Source organism: Mobula hypostoma, chromosome 6 (genome assembly GCF_963921235.1).
Source record: "Mobula hypostoma chromosome 6, sMobHyp1.1, whole genome shotgun sequence".
NCBI classification, from domain to species: Eukaryota; Metazoa; Chordata; class Chondrichthyes; order Myliobatiformes; family Myliobatidae; genus Mobula; species Mobula hypostoma.
The window spans coordinates 133,281,999-133,300,005 of record NC_086102.1 but is presented as its reverse complement, the minus strand read 5'-3'; the positions used below and the strand labels follow the sequence as shown (position 1 = coordinate 133,300,005).

General features: G+C 40.6%; 1 protein-coding gene across 2 annotated transcripts in view; it reads right to left on the bottom strand.

Annotated features, from left to right (window-relative positions):
* The window catches only part of LOC134348422 (eIF5-mimic protein 2), a 47,287-nt gene that overhangs the window by 7,991 nt on the left and 21,289 nt on the right, over window positions 1–18,007 (bottom strand). Inside the window, exons 1-7 of one of the 2 annotated variants that reach the window (XM_063051776.1) lie at window positions 17,606–17,728; window positions 6,343–6,416; window positions 4,868–5,044; window positions 3,934–4,028; window positions 2,612–2,677; window positions 1,860–1,995; window positions 17–126 (exon numbers count right to left, since the gene is read on the bottom strand). In XM_063051776.1, coding sequence (XP_062907846.1) covers window positions 17–126; window positions 1,860–1,995; window positions 2,612–2,677; window positions 3,934–4,028; window positions 4,868–5,044; window positions 6,343–6,406 — 648 coding nt within the window. In that variant the 5' untranslated portion in view covers window positions 6,407–6,416; window positions 17,606–17,728. Of the gene's footprint in view, window positions 1–16; window positions 127–1,859; window positions 1,996–2,611; window positions 2,678–3,933; window positions 4,029–4,867; window positions 5,045–6,342; window positions 6,417–17,605; window positions 17,729–18,007 lie in introns of those variants that run through there. The other variant, XM_063051777.1, reaches the window with a different exon arrangement.

The window sequence follows — 18,007 nt, the reverse complement described above, 5'->3', positions numbered from 1 at the left end:
TTCCTTAAATACTCACCAGTAATCTGTTGTCCATGCTGACCTTTCGAAGGCTCCCAGCAACAGCATTGATGTCTTTTTCAGATATCCAGGATTTGAATAGTTTTACAGCAAATGCTGCTGAAACACCTGGAATGAGAACAGAAAATAAAATGGGCAAATAGAAGTTAAAATGTTAAACACATTGTTTTACTCTATTTAACCGTGATGTTGGCATGTACTCTAATTGGTCAGACAGCATCTATGGAAATGAACAGATGTTTCAGGCAGAGACCCTTCACCAGGACTGAGAAGGGGAAGACACCAGAATAAAAAGATGGGGAGACGTTAAGCCAAGTGGGTGGGAAAGGGGAAGGGGCCCAGGAGGAACTAACAGGCAGGTGAGAAGTAAAAGGTCAGAGTGAGGAATATTGAGGGGGTGGTGAGGGAGATGGGGCTTGTTTTCCAGAAGAAATAAATACTCATGCCATCAGGTTGGAAGATACCCTGGCAGAATAAAAGGTGTTGCCCCTCCATCTCAAGGTGGCCTCACCTTGACACAAGGGGATGCCCTGGACCGACCCGATGGAACGGGAACCAAAATTAAAATTAAAACCGAAAGTCCAGTTTACAGCAGATGGTGCAGAGGTGCTTGATGAAGCAGTCCCTCAGTTTACTACGGATCTTACCTATGTAGGGGATGCCGTACTGGGAACACCGGACACAGACAATCCCAGCAGATTCACAGGTGAAGTGTTGCCTCACCTGGGAGGACTGTTTGGGACCCTGCATGGAGGTGAAGCAGGATTTAAGGGCATCTGCTGACTCTCGTATTTATGATATACTCCAGTTATTTGAACCAAATATCTACTAATGATGGTCTCAAGACCTGCTGCAAAAGGAGGATTGGGTACAGGGCTAGTAACACTGTCCTGTAAAAACCAAGTGCTACAAAACTTCAAAGATTTAATTCCCATGAGAGGAAGGATACACCAAGACGGGCTACACCTGGGGACAACTTAAAAGACTGGCTCAGGACAGAGGGCTCTGGTGAGTTGCTGTCAGCAGCCTATGCCACAGTAGGGATGTTAAGTACAAACATACTTACACCAAACAAGCACTGCTTAAAACTATGGAATTTTCTCAAATTGGAATATCTTGCAATACAGGATCTCTTCAGGTTACAAACAGCCTGCTTATGTGCGTGTTTGGGAGACCAGGATGATGAATTTGCCTGTGGGCATCTTCTACCAGGTGGAACTGTATTCACAGCAATATTGAATTAAACACCCTTGTTGACCACAGTACTCTTGACCGGCCTAAATTTTTTCCAACTTAAGTTGTTTGGGTTACAACCTGTTCTTGGGAGCAGAAGTCTGTTGAAACCTGGGGAACATGTACAATTCCAATATTCCAGCAGCTACCAAGAGTCGCTGTCACTTGTGTCTATGTTACAATTTATTGACCCAAAATAAATCAATGCAATTAAAAGCAGAATACTCTGGAGCTCTAATTAAAAATTGAAATCAACCCAGTACCATTTATCAAAAAAAATACAAGGCTTTTCACAGTACTATGAAAGTGAACCAAAGAAAAATTAGAAAGATGAATGAGGGCACTTAGCTCAATTTGTTGCAACAAGGCCTTCAATTCCATTGTTAAGCAGCTTTAATATTTGAGCTACATTCGAAATCTAACAGCTTAAGAGGCTGCAACTGAGCTACTATCATCTGAAGCTCTGGGATTACCTCAAACTTCAGCCCTAGATGCTACTGAAAAGTGGCTTTTAGTATTAACAACTTTGTAAAATACATTCAAGTGTAGATACAAATGACTGGTTACCTCGTACAGAAAAATTCATAACATAACTCATTAAAATTTACCTTCCTTAACCAAGTTCTCATTAAAGAGACTGCTCAAAATAGAGGATGATAATGTTCCATTGCCTAGCAAAATCCCAGTCAGCATTGCTAACTTAGTTCGTTCAGATTCTGTGAATCCCTTCAGGAATAGCAGCAACTGAAACAAACCACAGATGTTAATTACTTTTGTTTGCAATCATAGCAGGAAATGCTCAATACAGAAAACAGAAGTAGAATTACAAATTCACATTTGACACATTAGATTTTCACAAAGTTTGAGTAGGTTCAGTTCTTAAGGGCTACTTATTTTGCCTGCAAGACACAATTTTGTGCTAAACTGTCTTTAGCAGCTCAGAAACAGATTTTACCTGATTTCCAATTTCAGCGCAAAAAAACAGCTTTACTCATGTGAGCCACTAGTGAAGTAGACATTGTGATAAACCCATTCAAGTTTGTGGCTTCATTTCAAAGCAAACAATTCAATTCAATCTGAAGATACCTTATCAATAATAACAACAATCAGTTTAAAAGTGATGCAGATTCATTTGCAAGATGTGCAGTACAGGGAAAATCATTGCATTGGGGATGGAGGTAGAGGTGGGGGTGGAAGTGGAAGGAAAAATCCAGGCAGGAAAATGAAGCTAGTGAAATCAGCGGCCATGTTCTTGAATGGTAGAGCAGGCTATGGGGCAGTCATGATTCATTCTTGCTGTGAAACTGAACCATATATTACCAAGAGCAAAAAAGCCTTCAGGCAGCCAAAAAAGTCAGACCTTCTTTATCTCATCTTCAAATCCTCTCTCCAGGTATTTGTAACGCCTGATCAATTTATTGAACACCTGTGAAGCAAAGAGAAATGGCCAGAAATCAGGAAATGTTGGAAACTTAACCTGTTGCGCAAAATTTTAGGAAGTCGATCAAGATGTGACTGATCATTGAGCAATGACCAAATAGGCAACAATTTACAGAGAAACAAAACACTAGACTTTTTCCAGCCAAACAGTCCTTACTTAGTAAGCAACTAATATTTAATCATGTGAGCATTAATGGAATATTCATTCAGAAGCTCAACCAATTAAAAAGTAACTAAAAGCGCTGGAGGAGGAACTCGGGTCAGGCAGCATCGAAGGAGGGAAGTGGACAGGTGATATTGTTTCAGATCAAGATCCTTCATCTTAAATAGGCTGTCTGAATATGAATGTGCAGTCTACTTCTTCCCTTGCCTGCTTTTTTCCCCTCCCCCCCCCACCCCAACATTGCTTGTTCCCAGTTTCCCTACTAAACTTCAGTTGCAGCCAATTAAGAGCATTTTTACCTTGGAAAATGTGCAAAATTATACAATTTTTATTCAGCAATTCAACATCAACAAATGCACAAAATACCACAAGATTGTTTATGACACAATTACATTGACAGTGTAATTGACAAATAAAGCAATGAAGCACCTTAAAATCACTACAAATAGTTACTAACAGCCATCCAAAACCTGGAAGGTGGTTACAAAAGATTTTGTAAAACAGCAAGAACTAGAAGGAAGCAACACTAATTTCAGTTTAGAGTTTAGTAGAGGCTGCAGGAAGTAGCAAAGGGGTATGGAAGAGAAGGAAAAAGGCAGGTAATAGGCAGACTGAGGATTCATATTCACAGCATACTTAAGGCACAGAAGTCTTACATCCACATTCAGCAAGTGCTTAAAATCTAAACCAAAAGCCAAAAATGTCTTAGAAGTTAATTGATAAAGCCAAATTTTCAGGTGTTGACTGATCAGAGTATTTCCAGAACATATTTTACTTTCATCTTGTTTTTATAGACCCATTATTATGTTACCATCCCCTTTCCAACTGTTCAACTACACTCAAACTAGACCACAATTGTTACCATGAATTTTTAAATCAGTAGTTTACAACTACTTACACCTAGCAAATTAAAATAATCTGCAATGGGCAACTGGAGCAAAAGAACTTGCAAGAAAGCTTATCAAATGCCATACCAAAAAAAAGTTTCAAATAGTCATTTTACTACTTCTTAGAACTTTCAGCAGAAAGTTAAATCCAATGCAAACATCTTTCCCTCCACTTCATTAACAGTAATTTACCTGAGCATATGCACGTATTGTCTCCAGGTTTTCTTGAGCAGCAAACACACAGACATCTGTACGGGTCACGTTATCAGCAAGGGTACCACCTGGAGCTACAAAAAAAATTCAAAAGCTAAAGCAGATTCTAATACAAAATAACTGGTCTCTCCAAATTTTATCTTACTGTCCAGGCAACAAACTGAAGAACTCACAAAAAATGAAAAACATAAGATACAGAAGAATAATTTCAGCTGTTGATCCTAGAACCAAAGGAACTTGAAAGAGACAGGGATCAAGTCCCAGTAACCCACAAGCCATTCGTCTCAAAGAGTCTTTAAACAATGCAAGTGCACAGCACATTTAATTAGAAGGTGCATGTTTAGGTGGTGCAGGGGCACAAAAGGAACAAACCAGTCTTGCCATTTCCCTACAACAAAACCTCACTCTAATCCAGGTCTCCCCAGGATCCTTGCAAGCAAAAGCTAGAGCAGCTATAATTGATTTAACTTGGGTGACAAGGCCAACTCTCAACAGCAAGATGGTGAAAATAGAACTGGAGTTGCAAAGTTTGAGATTACAAAATGATCAGAGATTAGGAAGACTGTGGAAAAGGACAGAAATTTGAACCATTTAAAAATATTCGATAGGGCATACTCCTTTCCCATCCCCATCATTTGCACTATTGAAATTAACTTTCCTAGGGAAAACATTCATAAATTGTTTCTTATAGCTCACTTACTGTTTGTAATATCTGCCAAGTTCATCTTCATTATTTCAAATCAAAGGAAATAACCAAAATTAATAGACTTATACTAGCATTGTTCCAATTAGTGCATGCCAGAACACATTAAGGTTAAAATTTTCCCCACCCAAAGTACCAATAAGTTCAGAGAGTCATTCTTCATTTCAAATGCCAGGAGATAAATTAAGTTAGCCATAAGTGAAACCTTACCCAGCATCCCACCGGCCACCAAGATATCAAATAGGGTCTCGGCATAGCGACGATAGTCAAGCTTTGCTCCAGAAGCATCAAGAAATTTTGTTACAGCTTCCAAGTCACTGCCATTTTCATTCAAACCTTGGATAATAGAATCTTGGAACTGAGTAGGCTCAAACTTCTCTTTTTCATCTGCATATCAAGAGGTTCATTGTCAGCATGGTAGGTATTTAGCAAACAAATGCCTATAGCTTACAAATAAACCCTACTACTTAATCTTTAGATATACAATATTATAAATGTTAACTAATCAGCAAGGATGACAAGATGCTGTTGTGATCTTGATTAGTATAGCAAGCACCTCATTCAAATATTGCTGACTTGTGACAGTGGAACAGATCAGTGCCATACCAGGTAAATGCCATTGAGTTCCTGATACAAGGATATCAGTCAATTCAAAAGAGATTGGGGTTAGACCCAACTGAAATATGATTTTATATAAAATTCTCCATAAATTGAATTTTTCGATGCAGGAAAGTAAAAAATGCAAACCAATATTCATCACCAGATACGGTACATGTTCCACCACTCAAGACAGTGTTAGGGAGAACACAATATTCAATCAAATTATAGAGCACTACAATACAAGTAGTTACAATTGATACTATTTAATAACTTGGACAATCCTATTCCGATAGCTTCCAGTTCCCAATCCTACTTGATTTTTGTGAAACTGTTTCATGGGTGAATCATTAGGTGGGATTGTTAACAAAATTAATGCAATGGATTGACAAAAAGTCCCTTTTTAATGTATTAAGGAACAGAATGAAGGCAGTCATATACACTTGTGATATAGTATGAAATATAGCACTGTAGTTTTGAGTTAAATCTAAACCCTAGGCTGTTCACATCCCAACTTGCCTAAATTTCTCCTCAGTTAATCGTGTACTCTGACCTGCACCAATTTAGAGGGAGGGGAAAATTATGGAGGGCTCTCAATAGAACCCTTGAATTACCCTTAGACTACTGGTTTAAAACTAATTTTCTCCAAATACAAACTAAGAAAACCACAACATGCAAGATATTCCCCAAACGTTTTTCCCTATTTTGCAATGTTTAATATCCCTTACAGAAGGAAGGAAAACATGATTAAGCATGCACACTTACACAAAAAAAGTACAGATCAATTTGTATGCAGTTAAGCTAGTGGAAATAGGCTTTTCAACTCAAAGTCAAAGCATTATTTACACTAGGTGCATTTTTAATTCTGTTAGCATACACTATTCTTTTCAAAGGCCAATTAGCCTATCAATCCAAAGTCTTTCAATGATCAAAGCAAACTAAACCACCCAGAGTCCTGTATGATGACGGAAGAGTAGAGAACCTCAACATAAGACTTAACCGAAGTCTGTGAAGCCAAGAGGGCAGTTTTAATGATTGCACCAGTGTGTCATTGTAAAAACAGTGTACATTTAGCTTCTGAAACATACCTCTTTTCCTAGTTTTAAAACGCTGGCCAGTTAGCGTTGGCTTCTGCTGCTTTGGATTATTCATAAAAGACACCCTGTCATGAGAGAAAAAAGTTTATACATTTATCATGTCCCAACCAGTGTAGATACTTTGATCAATTTGCACATTTTAAAATAATTCTCAAATGTAGAAAGCAAACATGCTGGAACTTAATCTAAAGAAATAAATTACATTCAAATCAAAAGGCATCCACCACAATACAAATTTACGATCAACAAATTAATTGTAATTTTCAAACTAGAAGAACACACTTTTGCTCTAAGTTTTTGATTCATAGGACTAGAAGTACTTACAGCCTCACACACTGCTGCAATTAACAAGCCATTCTATTGCAATGATCTCCAGTTCAACTTCAAATCCAACACTTACACAAACTGAGTTCATTCTAGCACAGTAGCTCAACTTGTATCAAATCCCACACTCACTACCTGATGTTCTTACACTGGCTCCCAATGCAGTAACTCCTGGAATTTAAAAATTGTAGAACATTATTGCTCATGAGCCACAAACTTCTGAAATTCTACCCTCTTACATATTTGAGATCTGAACTACTAGCAGCAATATTTTCAGCAACCTGTGCTCCAAAGACTGGAATTCTCCCTTAAAAACTTAGACATGACAAAGGCTTTGCAGAAACAGCAAAAATATTTCCACATTTCTCAAGTGTTTGGGAATGCGGTTTGTACACAAACATTTGCCCCATAGTTTAGAAGCTGTGTGTAAAATTCAGTCAAAATTGAAGTGGAGTTCAGTCCAGAAAAGTGTGAAGTGATACGCTTTAGAAGGTCAGTGACTGGATTTTTAAACAGTGTGGGGTCTGATAGTGGCTAAGCAGGTAGGGGTGGGTGTGTGTGTGTGTGTGTGTGTGTGTGTGTGTGTGTGTGTGTGTGTGTGTGTGTGTGTGTGTGTGTGTGTGTGTGTGTGTGTGTGTGTGTGTGTGTATTAGTGTTAGCCTTCATTAGTCAGGGAATTTGCTTCAAGAGGTTCAAACTAACGTTGCAGCTCTGTAAAACTCTGGTTAATTTACACTTTGAATGTTGAGAGAAGGGTTGGACTGGTCATGGAGTAGTTTTATATAGGTCAGCACAACATCACAAGCCAAAGGCCCCATACTGTGCTCTACTGTTCCACATTCTAGAGTGGGCAGAATGTTGACAATGCCCAATGTATTAAGCATTTGTAATGCTGCAGCACTGTAGTACTGCATTTTTTTCATGAAAACATGCTCTGAATACCAGGTCATCCAGCTACTTTTATGGCAATTTTATTACATTCACCACTAATTTAGTGAAAAATGAAAATCACCAATTTCAAAATACACAGAATCCAAAAACTGTAGTATTGGCAGCTCTGGTGGCAAATATATGAACGTATATCAGTATTAACATAATAACACACAGAATGCTGCAGGAACTCGGGTCAAACAGCATCTATGGAAAAGAGTCGACATTTTGGGCTAAGACCTCAGCACTAACAATTGATTGCAATGAAAATTGCTGTAAAGATACCAATGGAGATGGGAAAAAAAGAATGTTATAAAACTGTCCATCAGCAAAAACTGAATTAGCCACTGGGAAACTGCATAATGGCAAGACAATACAAAAATCTACAAGTAGCCAGGAAGGCTGGGGGCAGGGGGGAAAGGGGAGAAGAGACACCATGGGGGCAAGCTTCCACTATTCACTAAATGCTGCCAATGGCATACATCTCAAACAGCCTCCAACAACCAAGTTCAGCTCCTAGCCTTCACGTATGGCTTAGCTATTAAGCCCACCAGGAACAGTTTCTACTAACAGAAAGGGCAAAAGCAGGTTACTAGCACCTTAAAACCAGTCACCCTGGGCAGATGGATTCGTCAGCTATGGGTAGCAGCTTATCTAGAAGGAAACCAATATCAAACCTGCACTACCTTGCTGATATACCCACTCTTAGGAGGGCTTCAGGAGTAAACCAGAGGAAAAATTCAGAGCTGGAATCCCCAGGACAGCCCTGGGTAAAGTTCAACACTAACTGGCCAATCTGGCAATCATACTAATGCCAAACCACAAAAGTCTGCCATTCCTTTGGATTCACCAGCTCTGTGGAGTAGGGCTGCTACACAGGCAACAGCTTGCTCTCCACATTGAGTCCTAGCTGTTAAGCCAGGAGAGTGCAATGTCTGTGGTCAACCCTGACCAGAGGGACTCCTCCATCAGCTTTGTCAATCACAAACAGCAATTCATTCAGTGAACTGAAGACCATCTGGTTTGCTTTGCTATTACGTTAGCAAGAGGCCCTTCACATCCGTTTTAAAAGAGCCAAACTGACTGAAATACCAATTCTGCATTCCTATATAGGTGGTAGTAGTATTTTCAGGATGGTACCAGAGAACAATGCGACTAACAGTGACATCCTGCAGATAGTTCATGAAACTTTACATTCCTATCACAAACAAGAGAAAATCTACAGATGCTGCAAACCCAAGCAACACACACACAAAATGTGGAGGAGCTCAGCAGGCCAAGCAGCATCTATGGAAAAAAGTACAGTCAGCGTTTTGGGCCAAAGTCCTGCCGAATGTTTAATGTACTCCCTGCCCCCCCCCCAAGATGCTGCCTGGCCTGCTGAGTTCCTCCAGCATTTTGTGTTGTTTACATTTCTATCAAACATGATTCTACTACTAAGCTGCGTGCTGTTTGATGATTGTTTTTGGACCAATTGAGTGACCGGGCACTTTGTCTCCGAGGGAGTTCGAAGAGGCTTGGCGCAGAGTGAGCAACCTCGAGGCCTGGCAGCCTGGAGACCATGATGAACACTGATTTTCTCTGATTGAGGTGTTGAGCAAAGTCGAATTTGATGAGAATGAGAGCGGAGGAGAGACAGGTGTCCAGTGTCATCTCCCTGCGCTTAACTGGTCTTCCTCTCCTGCTCGCTAGCAGCTGTCAAAAAAGTGCAGCGTCTTAGGATCCACATCGCAAGGATTAATCAGAGGGGCTATGGACCTGCTTTGGGATTGATGTTGCATGCTCTCCTGGATTCTAGTTACTTCTTTGCTATTTTTGAGTGGAGGTGATCGATGCGGTGGGACACTTCAGTGAAGAATGCTTTGCCTTGCTGCTTGCAGTGGGCTCGCAGCACAATGCTTAACTAAACATTACTGGACTCCTGGTTAGATGCTCTATATTCTGTGCATTTTATTCTTTTTCATGCACTGGATTTTTGCTGTTTTCTTGAACTGGTTCCATGGTGTTTCTTTGTTTCATGGGTGCCTGCGGGAGAATGAATCTCAGTTGTATTCTGTATACATACTTTGATAACCAATGTACCTTGAATTTGTGTAACTCAGCAATCTTCCAGCACATCAGGAGTCTAAAAACACAAAAGACTCCTCTTCAGTGACAGGTGAAGTGACAAAAGATCATTTCTGTCCTAAAGGGAGATACTTTAGTCTTTGTACAAACAAGGCCTGGTTGTCAATTTTTTTCTACACCTCTCTACATGAACCCCATGAAGACCCTTCAGGGGATGTTATAGACCAAGTCTCCACTCCTCTATGTATCGCTAAGAAATACAAGAGCAACCTGTCTAATCTTTCCTGATAAAATAATGTGCTCAAACCATATTCATCCAGGAAATCTTCTAAATCACTTTCCATACAATGACATCCATCCTTAAAAGTTCTGTACACCGTAATCCAGAAGTGATCATAATGCTTTACAACTGAAGCCTTGTTTCCCTACTTGCACATACCTTTTGTAATAAGTTTGTGCTTTAATTACCTCCTTTACTTATGCAGGAGCCTTCTGAGGATACACCAAGATGCCAGAACACCTCACTCTTTTCCTTTTAATTACTTTAAACCTACATAGTCTAAGTACAGTAGATTCCAGTTAATTGGGGCCACCCTCTATTTGGGATAACTCAGAACAAAAACTACATTTACAAAATAGCTGGGATTCCCTTCGTTTATTTGGGACACTATGCCACTGAATTGGGGCAGGGGACTTGAACAGGTTCTAACTAATATCAGTCGCGTGCACTTGGGTGGCTGTTAGACACTAGACTGTGCTTTGAACTACCAGTTTTTAAAATAGCATCAGTTGCATGTGCTTTTGTTGAGAAAACAGCGATACCACTGATAGCTGACAAGAAATAAGCAGCAAGGCCATTTGGAACAGTTTTGCTCACCATGATTTCAAGCATTCAGGCCTGGAGATGCCAGAACATCAGGAATGAAAAAGACTTGGAGGATACAATCATCTAAAGTATTGTATGAAGGCAGTCCCTTATCTGCACCAGGTGTCTGAACTGATTTAGTTCATTTGCAGTCAATCATAAGAGCACAGCAGATGAACTCCTCTGTCAATGACTACCATGAACTCATACAGTTATAGTACTGTAGAAGTGTTGGTAGTGTTAACATGTTCTGCATCTCACTTAAATACACAAATTTACTCAGTTACACAGTAGTTTGTCTTTTTAATACTTTAACAATTTCCATGAAACTTCAGTTAATTGGGACAGCCACTTAATGGGGCCAAAAAGTACTGGCCCTGGCCCTGATGTGTCCCAATTAACCAGAATCTACTGTATGTTATGAACAATGGGAAGTGAACAAACTTCCCTTTGGGCAAACCACTATGCAGGAAAACAAACCTTTAACCTGTTCCACTAAATCTATGGTTGCTGGAAACCAGTTGTACTCCTTGTCTACTGAAAACCTACCACACCCCATCAGACATGACAAAGTTGATGCAGATGCAACTAAATCAGTGTCAAATAACCACTGCCCTAATGCTTAATGATGAAATAGGTGAGCATAGTCAAGACCATCATCAAACAGGTGAAGACACTCCACAAGCAACTCTTGCATGTTGTCGTGGGGCCAAGATTTCCATATACACTTAATTTACCTTGATATGTATAATTCCAATGAAGTTCCTGATTTCAAGCTTCAGATTTTACTAAACATGAGATTTTGCAGATGCTGGAAATCCATACTAACACAGAAAATACCAAAGGAACTCTGCAGGTCAGGCAGCATCCATGGAAAGTTGGAAACTAATAAACATTTCACATGACGGGTCGAGATGTTTTGAGACAGATTTTAATTACACCTCCCCCCCCCCCCGCCAAATGTGTTCTGATATCATAGATGTGCTGCCACAAGTCAGTTAACTACTGGCAAAAATCAAACTGAGTATTCAAAAGTTTCAAGTGACAACACCAAGACCTTCAATTGCATCACTAATGGTTGAAAGGTCATTTAATTGACATATTCAATGTACTAGTTCTGTCAGCATAAATGGTTAGTAGTGCTAGCAATATAGGGCAAGAACAGCTTAAACAGTCACAGGCAATTCTTGACCCAGAATCCTCTAAACTATATCAGATGCAATTGATTTTTGTCAATGCTTGAGGCCATTTCTCATCAGAAACAGAAATTGGAAGTCCAAGTATGAACTCTTGAAAAGCCATCTCACATAGGAAGTGACAATTCCAGACCAAACTTGAATCACAGAAAAGATGCCCAACTGCTGTGATAAGTCTTGAATGCTATCACCTTCTCCAAAGTAAAACCAATTAACACGTGAAAACAAGGTTTTGCTCCCAGATGCTTTTTATGCTCGATTTGACTGACAGAACATGGAGTCATCTTCACAAACTCCCACAGCCCTCAACAACTAATCACAGGAATACCAACGAGCACAAAAACAATGAGTGCTGCAACAAGAAAGCAGCACCCATCAATGACCCTGATCACCCATGCCATGCTCTCTCCCTGCTGCCACCTGGGAAGTAGTACAGAAGCCTTAAGTCCGACATCATCAGGTTCAAGAACAATTATTACCCTTCAACCAGAGTAAGAAACTTCACTGATTCCACAACCTGCAGATTCACTCTACAACTCATGCTCAATTTTATTTACAATTATTCTTGTTGTCTCTTTTGTATTTGCAGTTTGTCTTTTACACATTGGCTTTGCCCAACTTCAATGATTCTAAAAACGCAAACACAAGGAACTCTATCGTTTCTTTGCATCTCCTGTAATAATGACCCTCAGGGTAGTATATGGTGACATATACACACCCGTGTTAGGATGCTGTTAGTTGACTATAGCTTGGCATTTAACACCATCATTCCTACACTCCTAATCAAAAAGCTACAGAACCTGGGCCTCTGTACCTCCCTCTGCAACTGGATCCTCTACTTCCAAACCAGAAGAACACAATCTGTGCAGATTGGAAATAACATTTCCATATTGCTGATAATTAACACTGGCACACCACAGGGATATGTTTAACCCACTGCTCTCACTCATGACTGTGGCTGTGCACAACTCAAATGCCATCTATAAATTTGATGATGGCGGAATTTCAGATGGCAACAAAAGGGTGTACAAGAGGAAGATGTACCAGCTAGACAAGTGGTGTTGCAGCAATAACCTTGCATTCAATGTCAGCAAGACAAGGAGTTGATTGTGGACTTCAGAAAGGGCAAAACAGGAGAACACACACCAAACCTCAGGGGGAAACTATCAGAAGTGGAGAGAGTGAGCAATTTCAAGTTCCTGGGTGTCAATATCCCTGAAGACCCAACCTGGATGCAACACATTGATGCAGCTATAAAGGCAAAACAGCAGCTATATTTCATTAGTTTGAGGTAAACCAAACTTCTACAAATGTACAGTGGAGAGCATTCTGACTAGCTGCATCACCATCTGGTATGTGAGGGGGCTACTTCACAAGATTGAAGCAAGCTCCAGAGAGCTGTCAGCTCCATCATGGGCACTAGCTTCTATAGTATCCAAGACATCTTCAAGGGCAGTATACACCATTAAGGATCCCAGCACCCAGGACATAACCATCAGGAAGGAGGTACAGAAGCCTGAAGGCACATACTCAGTAAATCAATGTTCACGCCATCAGGTTGGAGGAATACAAGGTGTTGTTCCTCCAACCTGAGTGTGGCTTCATCTCGACAGTAGAGGAGGCTGTGGATAGACATATCAGAATGGGAATGGGACATGGAATTAAAATGTGTGGCCACTGGGAGATACTGCTTCCTCTGGCGGACAGAGCGTAGGTGTTCAGCAAAGCGGTCTCCCAGTCTGTATCAGGTCTCACCAATATATAGAAGGCCACACCGAGAGCACCAGACACAGTACGTCACTCCAGCAGACTCACAGGTGAAGTGTCACAGTGTCACAGGTGAACTGTCTGGGGCCCTGAATGGTGGTGAGGGAGTAAGTGTAAGGGCAGGTGTAGCCCTTGTTCCGCTTACAAGGATAAGCGCAGGAGGGAGATCGTCCGCTTACAAGGGTAAGTGCCATCTTTCCCTCCCCCCCCCCACTTTCTGCTTTCTGCAGGGATCGCTCCCTACGCGACTCCCTTGTTCATTAGACCCCCCCCCCCCATCCCTTCCAACCGATCTCCACAGGTAAGGCGACACTTCCTTGCCTGTTCTCCATCTTCTGGTGCTCCCTTCCCGCTTTCTTTCTTCCTAGGCCTTCCGTCCTATGATAATCCCCCTTCTCCAGCCTTGTATCCATTTTGCCAATCAACTTTCCAGTTCTTAGCTTCATCCCTCCCCTCCTATCTTCTCCTATCATCGCAGGTCTCCCCCTCCCCCTTTCAAATCTCTCCTTATCCCTTTTTTCCGTTAGTCCTGATGAAGTGTCTCCACCCGAAATGTCGACTGTACTTCTTCCTATAGATGCTGCCTGGCCTGCTGCGTTCCACCAGCATTGTGTGAATTAGAGATGTACTAGCCACATTGTACATTGTGGTAAAAAACCATTATGCCACTGATGCAGATGCACTTCCCATATATCCAAGCTTCCAAACAAAAGCAACACTTGCAAAGAATATATACTGTTGAAAACAAAATGCAGAAATGTAGACAAGCAAGACTGTTATTTTCGGTTTATTGTCACACGTCCCTATATTCACAGAAAAGATAATGAAAACCAAAATGCTAAATAATAATTGGCCATAATGGTCTAGTTAATGCCTAAATTCTAGCTCCCCTATTTCTCAAATAAACCTTTGTGATTTAAGCTTGCAACTGTGATTTAAAGATATGACAGCTACGTTGACCACTGAATTACTTCTCCAAGCCTAATTAGTAGAAAAAAATTAAGTTAAATGGAGTACAATGGCAAGAATAAATGTGCATTTCTAATTAAAGATCATTAACCCAAAATACAAATAGTTTCTCCCTGAATGACACCCAATAGCATTTCTAATTTTATTTCATATTACTAGCATCTATGATACTTTCCTTCAAAAAAAATAAGGCCTGCTTCCTTTGCCCCTAAAGTTGCAAATCCAGAATTAGTAAACACTACACAAAATCTTGATCTTTATTTGAATGTACATAGAATGTACAATGAAGGTGTTAACAAGACATCAACACATACATGATCTAATAGTATTGTTAGGTGCATAGCCAGCAAACATTTCAGGTTACACAGTGTCTTTGAAAGGGCCAAAAGGGGAACATGGCAGGTGGCAGTGTTAAGGAAGATCTCAGTGTCATGATATGGAGGCAGTGGATACAAATGTAGAATCAATTTGGGTTGAAATTATGAACAGAAAAAGCAGCAATGGGAGTAGCCAAGACCCCAAAATGGGTCCACGCAATAAGGCACAGCATGAACAGGGTCACATCTTTGAAGGGAACCGCAATTGAGAATTTAATCTACATATCGATTGGATGAACCTAAAAGGCAGCAGTATCATCAGAAGAATTTGTGAAGTATTTCAAGGATTGCTTCCTTTTACAGCAAGTATGCCATGGAACCTAACCAGAAACAGTCCATTTTAGTTTTGGACACCACTAATGGATTAACCAAGAGATCTTGTAGTTAAAAAAAAAACTACAATCAGAATGCTACAGAATTCCAGATACAGTTTCAGGATGAGCATCACATAATCAAAACTATCAACCTTGATGTGAATTATAACTGCACAAAGCTGGACTTTGCGTATTACCCAATCCACCTTGGAAGAGGGATTGGTAAGTAGGTGAACAGAGGCACCTACTCAAATAGCCAAACAATTACACTAATCAAGAATGTTTGCTAATTAGAAATACTGCCATTCTCTCAGAATCAATCTTTGGTTAGCAAAGAAGATCAAGCAAAAGTTAAATTGAAAACTAGGCTATACAGTACAAAGTGACAAGGGTTCATAATAGGCAAGAGGGCGATGGAGTTTTTATGATCCAGAAGTAACAGACTGAAATTGATTGAAATTAAGTGTAATACTCAAATAACAAGTTTTAAAAATGGATATACAAGTAGGAAGGTGGCAAAGATAAGCATGAAAAGAGAATGAAGTTACTGAATAAACACCAGAAACCAAAGAAATGGTAGATATGCTAAAATTATCTTTTTTACATCAGTCTTTGCTTTGGAGGATCATGCAAATATTCCCAAACAGATAAGCCATTTTAAATAAGAGGAACTTGCAAAAAATTCAATCACAAGGATACAGTATTAAACAAACTCAAGACTAAGGCAGAAAAATCAGCAGGATCCAATAGCCCACATCCAGGATTTAAAGACAGATTTAAAAACCTGGCTCCAAGTCTTGGAAGCAAGTAGGTATCTTACATTTCACCATCTGCCACCCTTTTGTTCTCAATCCTATCTTTTCAGACTGCACATTGTCTCAACAATGAACGTCATATTCCAGCAACAAACATGGATGTTACACTTTGAATTTCCATCTATGCCATTAGAATGGACTGTAAATACAATCACTATTGGAATTACTATAGCCAAGAGTCTACATGACTGTGGCAGTGAGCCTACATAAACATTTCAAATCTTAACTTCTTTTTGCAGCTCGTAGTCCAAAATATGGAACGAGGTATGAAGTGCAAATAAATGTGGGAAGTTTAATACAGTTCAAAACAATAATATTTAGTTTTCTACAATGAAGTTTACTGTCAGTTAGCAAAAGCTCAAAATAAAGGCTCATGCTAAAATGAAGTTTGTACATTGCCTTTCTGCCCAACTAATCACTAGAGCAGGGAACAGCTTTATTTGAAAATCTTATACACTTACTACAAAATTCAAAATAAATCATTATCTTTGGAACACCTTTAGCAAAAGACCCTTAAACTACCAGCGCACCATTTTTTAAAAAAATTATTTCTTTCAGGAGGCATATATGGATTTTAGGACTGATTTAAACTAATTCAGTTTATAACAGTCATGAGATGAATAATTTGTTTCTCTGAATTACATCCATGCCAATATTTTTTATTTGTGGGATAAAAGATCCTCCATTAAACAAAATCTTGAATCAATAAAAATAGGCTCCAAGTATGACAGCTAAAGAATTGTCAACAAGTGGAGTATGGCCTAATAATATTAATAGAAGTAACTTCCAACTTAACAGTCCTAGACCAGCTACTCCCCCAATAATTTTTTTTCTAGAAAACAAATTGGCGGATGATAAAAATATTGTCCACTGGCCAAAACCATAGGCGAGATTCCAGCATCTGCATTGCATGTGTTTCTAGAGGAATGAGCGATCTAGTAACGAGGAGTGCGCTTCAAGATTTTACAGCGTGGCCTCCAATTTACTCTCCGAGTTGTACCTCACACCCCGTCACGTTAATTTCTTATTCTGTCAGCCACAGATAGACCGGGGACATGACGCTACCTGATTTTATCCTGTCCCTTTAGACAGTAAATTCGGCCGCCGAAAGCCAATTGCAGTAATGGCGGAGACACGTGCATAAAGAAATTGAGCCGAGAACCAAACGGAGTGAATACCCGTCGGGGAAGGTGGGGAGAGGAAGGAAGGAAATCGGACAGTAACAGCCCATCGTTCTCCTACAAGACTCGGCGAGGTGACTCTCAAACGAAGGCCCGCAGAGTAGGACTGCGAGCGGGCCGGCCTGGAAGGAAGCGACCACGCCGACCACCACAGACGATTTAATTAACGCCTCTCCCTCCCACTTCTCCGAGGCGCTGATCGGGCCTGTACTCTCTCACAACCGGCTGTAACAGGTACAAAGAGCTCTCCTTTCGAAGCCGCCGGGGAATCCAACCAGCGCCGCCTCGCCCTTCCCAACAGTGCTTCGCCCTCCCACCACGAGTACGACCACTGCGCCGTCGGCCACCGCGCTACGGTAAATTAGCATCGATACCGCCCCCCCCAACCCGTCTATTTATCATGCAACTTCCAAAGACGAAAGGAAAGAGGCCGGACACAAAGCACTCACCGAGATAAATACAACTGTACAAGTCAGTGACACGCAGGACTAGACTATCATACAAATGGTGACCTACAGTCAGAGCCCGGAAGCTGTGCGCATGCGCGGTCTTTGTACGGCCGGGACGATTCCACTCATCGCCCAGCACAGGGGACACCGCTGACGTCAGTGGGCCAGAGACCGGAATACCGCCCGCTGAGGTGAGGGAGAAAGCCAGGGGTCATTCAGAACATTGCAAACTGCTGCAGTGTTATGGGACCACGCGTACTTATTTTGCCTAACCGTTTCATTTTACAGAAGATGAATATTTTCGCGATATAGTCGCCGTGAATCGAGATTTTTTTGTTAACCCTGTGCTTTTGATTTCCACCCTATAAAGCACAGGCATATAGTGTCGCCCTGAAGGCTGAT